The 9,867-nt window shown below is 34.1% G+C and overlaps 1 protein-coding gene across 1 annotated transcript; it reads right to left on the bottom strand.

Annotated features, from left to right (window-relative positions):
• Nucleotides 1-707: 707 nt before the first annotated feature.
• Nucleotides 708-3,260, bottom strand: LOC109158691 (PAP-specific phosphatase HAL2-like). Its single transcript, XM_019306586.1, has 3 exons — nt 2,824-3,260; nt 1,209-1,887; nt 708-1,127 (listed from the first exon to the last, which is right to left on the bottom strand). The coding sequence occupies exons 1-3, from the start codon at nt 3,185-3,187 to the stop codon at nt 824-826; spliced, it is 1,347 nt and encodes a 448-aa protein (XP_019162131.1). The 5' UTR covers nt 3,188-3,260; the 3' UTR covers nt 708-823.
• Between the last annotated feature and the right edge of the window lie 6,607 nt (nt 3,261-9,867).

The raw sequence follows: 9,867 nt of genomic DNA, 5'->3' as shown, positions 1-9,867 counted from the left end.
ATGTAGGAGGTGGTGTTTCCACATTTTGAATACGTTTTTCCTCGTAATCGTAGAAACTCCCACAACACTTTCAACAATGTCTTCATAATTTAAAAAAAAAAATGAAAATTATATTTTTTTAAAAGAAGAACTAGTAGACAATTAATATTTATATATAGTTAACAAAAATGTGTGTAAATATATTCATATTCTTGTATTTTTATATTTACACATTTCTCTTATATCCTTACCCCACTCTCTTGTATTTTGTGTCCAACATTTTCTTATATCCTTACCCCACTCTCTTGTATTTACATTTTCTTATATCCTATAGATATGTTTCAATACCAAACTCTACACTTCTGCATACAAGGAATTCAAACTCCCAATTGTCATGGCAATGATTAAATCCTTACCCTGTCACTGAAAGCAAGTCTTGAGTGAGACTCTCATCTATTAGACTGTACCACTGCCCTGAGAATATGGGATACACCCCTATATAAGTCTAGAGTAGCTGGTTTGGGCTTCAAAATGGACTGGACTTGGTGGGTCACAGTTTTGAACTAGACCCAAGTCAAAACTGTGGTTCGGGCTGGGTTCAGGCTAAAAACAATGGATGGACAGATTAGAAATGGCAGAAATTGTCATCTTTTTACAGTAAAAATTGGATCTTTGCAATGATCAAGTTCAATTGGTGACAAAACTGCTGTGAAAAAGACAAGCTGACAGAGTTCAATACCTTAATATTCACATTCACATTTCACATTTCACATCATGCTATTTTACAATGCCCTGAAAGCTTATGACAGTGTACATGAAAATGGCAAGTAATATACAATTTGCATCAGAGGCAAGAGGAGCACCAGCTCTCATCAACAGCCCTGATGATATTCTCATGCAGTTTAGGTCCAGCACAAGCAATTATACCTCGATCCACCCCTTCTATGTATGCCCCGTTCGAGAAGTCGAGTGGATCTCCTCCAGCATCACTCACCACGCCTCCCGCTTCTTGTATGATCACCACCCCGGCTGCGTGATCCCATACCTTCTCCTTCTTACCAGCCCTCCCAAACTTCATGAAGGCTTCAGCATCTCCTCGGGCTATGGCTGCATACTTCATGCTGCTATATACGCGTAATTGTTGGTTCCTGAAAAGCACAGATTTCACGAGCCTTTTTCAATAAGTACAGACTGAGATTTTGGGGAAGAACTTAACACTTAACACTCACCTATGTCCCAAGCTGGAATTTAGTCCTGCAGTAAATGAATGGCTTGATTTTGCCTTTTCAACTGTGTGACAGAAGGTAGCCATAACTGGGCTTTCAATGGAGGATGGTTTAATCTGTTTAGATGAGTTTGGCCAATTAAACATCTTTCCCCCGGGGAGAAGTGGCTGCATCCACGCATTGCCATCGCCTCTTCTTGCATACATTACACAACCTTTATCCCGAGGCTCAGATGCTGCTGCAGAGGTCAACCTAGATAGAATCCTCTGGTATCCATACTGATAGCTAAGCCATTCCTTCTTCAGTGGATAATTAGGACACCCGAGAACTCCAACCACCGGGGCTCCATCTTCTATCAACGACAGTGCAACAGCATATTGATCCCCTCGTAGAGATCCAAGCGCCCAAAATCTGCTAGCATTATTGGCCCCTGCAGCCAATTTGCACGTGTTAATCGTCTCCATAATCTCTTCACCACAGAGAGCCTCAGCTGGCCCTGTCAGTCCAAAACGCGGTGCATCAGCCAGAGACTCATTTACTGCTTTCGTTACGCTTTCTAGGATGCCAGTAGCCTCCTCCGCCTTGGAGATTTCTTGCTTATCTTCTTCAGCAAGAATGGTTACACTTTCACTACCAAAAGCCTCAGAAAGAACCCAACTAACAATTGCTTGGACACTCCAATCTATATGCAGCATGCAATAAAGATTAGCTTAACAAACAAAGTCATCTCAGACAGAGTGAATTGAAGAACAGTTATGGCTGCACATGATGATGAACCAAAACAAAGTAGAATGACTAGCATCTCCCCATAGTAGATATAGTTTTAGAAGAAAGAGGAGAACAAAGTAAAAATATGGATACCTAGGGAATTGAAAACAATGTTTTCATCAAATTAGTGTATACATATACTGATTAAAGTTCATGAAGCATGTCACTTTTTATAACTAGTTTGTTGTAAATTTCACTTGAAAAGATCTTGGACATGACAAAATCCATATTCTTTACGTTTTCAAAACAAAACATCCTTAACTTGAAGCAACTTTCAATTATGATGATCTTTCAATCTGCACCTATGGCTGGACAAGGAAAATGGCATCCTAGAAAATTCTGCAGGCAATCAGTCAGGATATATATAGATAAAACAATAGGTTTTCATAATGACTGATCTAATGGGTCGCTAAGTCGTCATGATTTACCATTTTACCCCTACACTATCTTGTCGGGCTGGAGTGCGCCGAGCAAGATGGCCTCTAGCTAACCTCACTATTAACCAAATCAATTATTCTTGAAAATAGACCATTTTTCTTAAATTTATTAGGCAATATGACAACCACAACTGTCACTTGTCACAAGGTTGGCCCTTCCAGAAATGGTATGGCTAAAACAATTTTCAAACTTCTAGTTATAAATTTCTCCTTCTTGATGATGAGTTGTGTCTTTGAGTTAACAATTTGAAAATAAAAATCAAATCTTTCACCAGAATTCATTCCTAAAACATCAAAAAGATCAACAAAATGAAGAAAAGCACACCAGTCATGGACACCCAGGCCAAAATACCATTTTTCAAGAAAATTGAAAATTAGCCCAGAAAATGAGAAATTTAAACCGAGTTACCTACCAGCAATGGTAACGAGAAAATTATCATCCTTGGAATGCCTCTCACAGAGCAAGCACGCCATGTGGACAGCTTTCACGGCAACTTCCAATTCTTTGGAATATTTATCGTCTGCAACGGAACCAATCTCCAGATTCTGGGTTTTATCCATCGTTGAAACAAGATTTTTTGGTGGAAAGATGGCCGTTGTTGGATCACTCAAGCAGTTGAGGCGACAGTTTCTATCAAGCAGTAAAGAGGGAGTAGGACTACTTAGTATTCTAGTTACTCGTGTATAGTTTAGTGGCAAATTTTCACTCTTTCTGATACTGTGAAAGGGATGCGAGAGAAGGTTTAGTATGGGGAAATTTATACAAAAAGGTGGCATTATAGTATAGAAGAATGTAGCTTGCGTTTGTTCTCGTAACAGAGATAGTTTTAGAACTTTGGTGGAATGATGCTGCCATTACAACTCTTCCAAGACTTTTATAGATGGCGAATCAATGTTTCGAGCATAATTCAGAGAGGGGATTAGTTATGGTGCGAATTACACACAAAAGAAAAAAAATATTCTGTACTATTTTGTTTGTTTTTATATTTTAACATTTAAAAAAAAAAAAGTAATCCAAACCCAATAAGGGTGACGAAACAGGAAGAACATGATTCTTATACTGAACCGTCATAAGTTTGGTCATATGTGATTTGAAGGTTATAGAGTGAGATTTATCATATCGCACACTACCGCTGATAAGACCCGATCTTTCAAGTCATTGTTCATAAACTTCATACATATGACCAATGACCAACTCGATTAGTTGCCGCGGGCATGTCATATCTTTTCATCACAATAAATTCTTTTTTTAAAAACTCTTTTATGAAATATAATCATAATATTAAAAGTATAAGTTCCACTTCATAGTTCATAATCTCATCACATTTACCATTTGCTCACATCATAATATCATATATCTAAAAACAATTATTTTCAAAGAAACAAACAGAAACAAAATATACCATAATCTATGTGTGTTGATTGAAGGATAAGTGGATAATAACAATAGAATGATAGATACCTTAATTCAAATGGAAATGATTTCAAATCAATTATAGACTGATAGTAGAGCTTAATGACAAATGATAATGAATCCTCCCTCATTCCCACCGGGGGGGGGGGGGGTAATCCATTCCAAAATAAACGCTCCTTTAATTTTGTTGTCGTTGGATGGATACACACGTGTGATTCGAACCCAAAACTTTTGGTCTGGCTCTAATACCAAATTGGAGCATGTGCTCCATCTCAACTAAAAGCTGATAGTTGGATACACATTAATGGATATATGCTCACACAACAGCACTTCAGAATAGATCAGATGTGAAAGCAAATGTTTAGAATGAAAATATATGCGAGTTTGATATGATCAGAAGGTGTTGATTCAAATAAAAATGATATGATTATTTTAAGTTTAAGATCAAAAGTTGAAGATTATTCAAATAAAAATGATATGGTTATTTTAAGTTTAAGATCAAAAGTTGAAGATTATGATTTTTATATAGATATCATACATTGAATAAAAAAAAAAAAATTGTAGAGAAGGACAAAGTATTATAATCGATCTGCATGTTGAGTAGAATGAGAGTGGCTGGTGGGGGAATGAAGAGGGTTCTGATTCGATTGCAAACAAAAGTTGATTATTGTAATTGTTGCTTGTGGAATGGGGTAATTGTACAGTTTTGCATGATGCAATGCTTTCATCCACATTTCATCATTATTCCTTCACCTTTATTCATTTATTTATTTACTATAATTATAATAAGGTTTTGTCTAATGTGCGGATGACACTAGTGTCTTTTAAACAAGTACAATCATACATAGTATACATGATTATATGAATATTTTGCGGAATTGTTGACAAATTCGATACAATTTAAATAACATATATTTTTGAATGCATTTAAATAACATATATAGTTACACATTATACGAAAAATATTGATATTGCTTAACACTTAGGTCAACCCAAATATCTCAAAATGGATGAGAATTCTCAATTAAGATTTGCTTTCAATGGGAGTTCGATTCATGCCACGAATATTGAGAATTTGCATTTAGATTATATTTCTTATGCGCAAAAGTGTATAGTTTAATATTGAATCTCGACATGAAATTGACTCAATTTATCTTTTTATTGGCCCGAAGACAAATTTGTAAAATTTGTGATATAATTCGACAAAATTAAAAAAGCTGAGTTATCAAAAACAACCCAAGAGGTCCAAGCGGAGATATCAGATATGTAATGCTCTGGACTTTACAGCGTTATACCGAAAACGACCGAAGAAATATATAGGGCCAAGAAGAATTTATAGGCCTTGTGAGAGAGGTTAATTGGACCTACACAACCATATATTAGGCTATACATTTGGGCCTCCATCTATGATTTGCAAGCAAGCATACGAGCGGATCGTTATGCTGTGCATCCGTATGCACCATGCATGATGCATATAGATGTAAAAACGGCGTCGATTTGACGTCTAACTTAAAAAAAAAAAAAAATCAGAATTGTATAACTAAACATTCATAATTTCAAAACTATACATCCAGAATTACATAACTACACATCCATAATTTCATAACTATAAATCCAGAATTGCATAACTACATATCCATAACTTCATAACTATAAATCCAGAATTGCATAACTACACATCCATAAATTCATAACTACACATCCAGAACTATACATCCAGAATTTCATAACTAAAAAATCCAGAATGAATGAACTAAAAAATGAATAACATAATGTTGTTGCTAGGAATCGAAACTGATTTTTTTTAAGTAGGACGCGCGTTTTGATGCAAAACGACGTCGTTTTTGCATCCGTATGCACCATGCACGATGCATACGGATGCACAACATATATGGCTTACAGAGTTACAGACTAGTCATTATTGTGCCCATACAACTATGTGGATCATACTATCAAATAATGTATATTCAATACATAAATAATGTACTTTTAGTATATTTAAATGTACATTATATTAATGGAAAGTACATTATTTGAGTATTGAAAATACATTAGTTTGTATAATGTACATCCAATACATGAATAATGTATTTTAATACCATCTGAGGTCCTCCGAGTATAGTGATTTTGTCACGTTTAGTCCTAAACTTTCAAATTGACCATTTGTGGTCCTTCGACTTTTAAATTTAACCATTTGTGGTCCAAGTTAACCACCCATAGTACTTCAAGTTTCAAAATTTAACCAGTCGTGGTCCTCTTGAAAGGACCATGGTTGGTTAAAATTTAATAGTTGAAGGACCATGGGTGGTTAACTTGGACCATGAATGGTTAAATTTGAAAGTCGAAGGACCACATATAGTCAATTTGAAAGTTTAGGATTAAACATGGGTATTAACTCTTTTTTTATGTAGTATCTGTTCATATACTTTCTCAACCTACTGAAACACAAACACAAAAAACCAATAACACCTCCATTAAGGCTTGAACTCACAACCTTCCAAATGGAAGTCCAACTCAGGTACCATTAAACCACATAGTCTTGATAGGTATTAACTCTTTTAATATATTAAAAATGTACTTTTTGTTATGACCCACACAATAATTTGCTGGTACAGACCTCCCTCCAAAAGGTTCTGTTTGTCTTTCTTTTTTTTTTTTTTTACTTGAGAAGGAAAAAGGAAAATGAGAGAAGTAATGGAAATTATTTATTGATTATGTGAGCTATTTGATTTACAGAAAAATCTGCAGTTGTTATTTAAATATTTAAATGTGTGTTTTGAGTGAAACGCATCTTGTTAAATACAAGTATATAGTTACCAATAATTGACCGACTCAAACTAAGAAAGTTAATAGAAACACTCAATCAATACATTACACGACATATAATTACTAGCTAATATAAACGATTTTATCAACTTTATAGTTCTAGCACTCATACCATAGTTACATTCTTAATTGATTGCATCTTCCAATTAAGAGTGTATCACCAATCCTCTCGATCAGAAGTCCAAATGTGACTATTTGTCTTTCTCGTAGAAGTTCCAGAAAGAAGTCAAGTTTGACCGCAGAATTTACTACTTTGACTATCCCACGCTCCACGTATTATTGAAAGAAAAATATTATTCTATCCGCACGGGCTTAACTTAATGGTTTAGTGGGCAGTATTTGAGATAAGAAAAATATTGTTCTGAGAGTTTATAATTCTGTCATGAAATTTAATTCTGTCATGAAATTATATTGATCGATAAAAGAGTATTTACAAAAGAAATAAAAAGTCAAATTATCAAAATAAAAATAAAACATAATCTTTTGACACTACACTCACAAGAAGTCTAACACCAACGACTCTAAACTAAATTAGTGGAGCTAAAATCTTGATATTATTTGTGGAGCTCATCTGATTCAAATTAAATGCAAGTATATAAATGCTCATCCACTGGATCACTAACTTTATTTTAACTAGTGAATTATATATATAGATGTAGATGTATAGATTTGATGTGTTTGGTGAGATCACAAGGCATATAATAAGTACTAGTAGGGTGGCTAATTCTTGCATTGAATCTTGACTTAGCTAAAAGACAAAAGGGTCTATGTTCAATGTATGATTTTGATATGCATTGTAGTTAGTTGGAAGTTAGGGATAAGGCAGTGACAGAAAGCCACCATTGGTGGCTTGGGAACCATATATGCATCTCATCTATCTCACTTTACAAATCACCAAGAGAAATTAAATGATAATTTTTTTTTTTTTACGAGGGAAACTTATAGATACTATTTAAGTGTATACATTACATAAGTTCTGTTCATGTGTAATAGTTTACAAATTACATAAGAGAAGTAAATTAAACTAGGAAGCTAAGATTATATGCAGAGGATCAATGTAATCAAGAATGATAAATATCATACTCATGATTTTTTGGTACAAGAATCATGTACTATTCATTAACGATGACTTATTACTCTTCACTTTTGTGCTGATGATATGTATATGAGAACAAAGATATATTAATGCCCACGTGATGTTTATGCAAATAGGTAACCAACTACATCATATTTATCTGATAATCATGTTTTGTAGATAACCATCCACCATTATTTTATGTTAATTTTGCTAGCTTCCACCACTATATATGACGAGGATTTCCACTTAGTATTGTTTGATTTGATAAATAATTTTTGGCTTTTTCCCAACTTATGATTTCTCCTAAAATGACACAAATGCCCCCGGCCTTCTAAGTTCTAAACAGTTTTCATGTATTATTTTATATGCCTTGTAATCACTTGTTTAATCAATGTCGGTCATTGAGGAAATATATATATATATATATATATATATATATATATATATATATATATATACTTCCGAGAGTGCAGATGCACCTTCAATCAATTCTAAACATATCGTCAAGCATTTTAAATTGCATTAGCACTACCTGGCTCTCATCATCGGCCTTCCTCTCAGTGTCACTCAAGAGTTTCTAAATGTACTTTCAGTTATATATCCTCGAATATACCGTCAATCATTCTCAAATGCACATTTATAATTACAGAAAATTATAAAAATATTACCATATTTTTTCCCTTTTCATTGATTTTCAAACTTCGATATGCACCGTCAAACATTTCTAAATACACGTACCGTAAATTTAAAAAAAAATGTCACGCGCGTTTTTTTATCATTTTCATTGATTTTCACTCTTTGATATGCACCATCAAATATTTCCAAATGCGCCGTCAAATATTTTTAAATGTACTAGAGTTGCCGCACCGCCAGCAACCTATTCGCATCTGATCCCAAAACACTCTCTCTCTCTCTCTCTCTCTCTATATATATATATATATATATATATATATATATATATATATATATATATATATATATATATATGATGCTCAACAATAATATATATGGTGAAAGCAACAAAAGAGTGTGAATGCAACTTTATGAAAATGGATGTGAACACAGTGAGGTCAAAATCGTCAAATAAGTGCATGGTAAATATACATGTCCTTCTCAATCATTAATCCGAGAGTTATAGAGAAGGATAGAAATGTAATTATGACCAGAAGAAAAAGGATATTTAACTCACTGGGCTTTATATATATGTAGTAGACGCTGGACACTAGACACTACTCCGGCCACATTATTCTTGTATAATAACTGGAGAATCGCCACCGCAACCTCCACCAACCACCGCTGCGGCAGAGTATATATACTACGATGGCAAAAGCAAGGGCAGAGATGAGTATGACAGGAAAGGTCCAGTACCGGCGACGGCAGCCCCTCCCGAAGAGAGGACAAGTGAAGGTGGCCGTAGTTTTGGGGCTAGCTCACTCTCTGTCTTCCATCTTCTCTTTTGGGGCTCGTTCTCAGTCTCGCCGGAGATCCCAACTTCAATGAAAACGTAACTGAGGTTCCGCCCAGTTTTGGTCATTTTAGAGAATCATGGAGCTCAGATCAGGCCTCAGGGTGATCATATCCATCTTAGCTTCTTGATTGTAACCTTAGCTAGCTAGCTTTCTTGTACATCCGTTTCTATTTTCATGCAATGCTACCTAAGCTCAAAGAATAGTAACAAGATTTTAATTGTTACTTATAAAGTTATAATTTTCTATGTATATATTTATACATTTTCCTAGCGTTTTGTGTCCTATATATGTTTCTTAGTCTTCTGTTTCCATTTTCATGCTACCTAAACTTAAAAAATTAGTAATTATAAAGTTACAAATTTTACTTCTAAATAAGAATAATTTGTTGACTTTTTTAGTTTGAGTGATTAACTATGTTAATGTGTCTTTTTATAATCATTTACCAGCTATGATCAGAAGGCAAGATTTATTTAATACATACTTTCAAATATTGATTGTGTTTCTTTTGTGATTAAAAAAATCAAAAAAAAAAATCATGCTACAAATTAGTTTACTATTTTGAGATTATTGAGACCCATAAGCAGGTATTTATTTTTGGACCCACAAAATATTTTTGAGAAGATGGGAGTCATATATTTATTTTAAAAAAAAAATTATGCAACTGAATTTA

This window comes from Ipomoea nil, unplaced genomic scaffold (genome assembly GCF_001879475.1).
Source record: "Ipomoea nil cultivar Tokyo-kokei standard unplaced genomic scaffold, Asagao_1.1 scaffold2826, whole genome shotgun sequence".
Classification (NCBI taxonomy): domain Eukaryota; kingdom Viridiplantae; phylum Streptophyta; class Magnoliopsida; order Solanales; family Convolvulaceae; genus Ipomoea; species Ipomoea nil.
The sequence above is the reverse complement of the archived record's forward strand: the minus strand, read 5'-3'. Positions and strand labels throughout refer to the sequence as shown.

Bases quoted from the DNA above. Each gene is read 5' to 3' on its own strand.
- LOC109158691 (XM_019306586.1), bottom strand. From the start codon at position 3,187: ATGCCACCTTTTTGTATAAATTTCCCCATACTAAACCTTCTCTCGCAT. The intron at 1,888-2,823 runs GTAGGTAACTCG...TGCTGCATATAG, and splicing joins TTTTCTCGTTACCATTGCTG to ATTGGAGTGTCCAAGCAATT. The intron at 1,128-1,208 runs GTGAGTGTTAAG...TGTGCTTTTCAG, and splicing joins AATTCCAGCTTGGGACATAG to GAACCAACAATTACGCGTAT.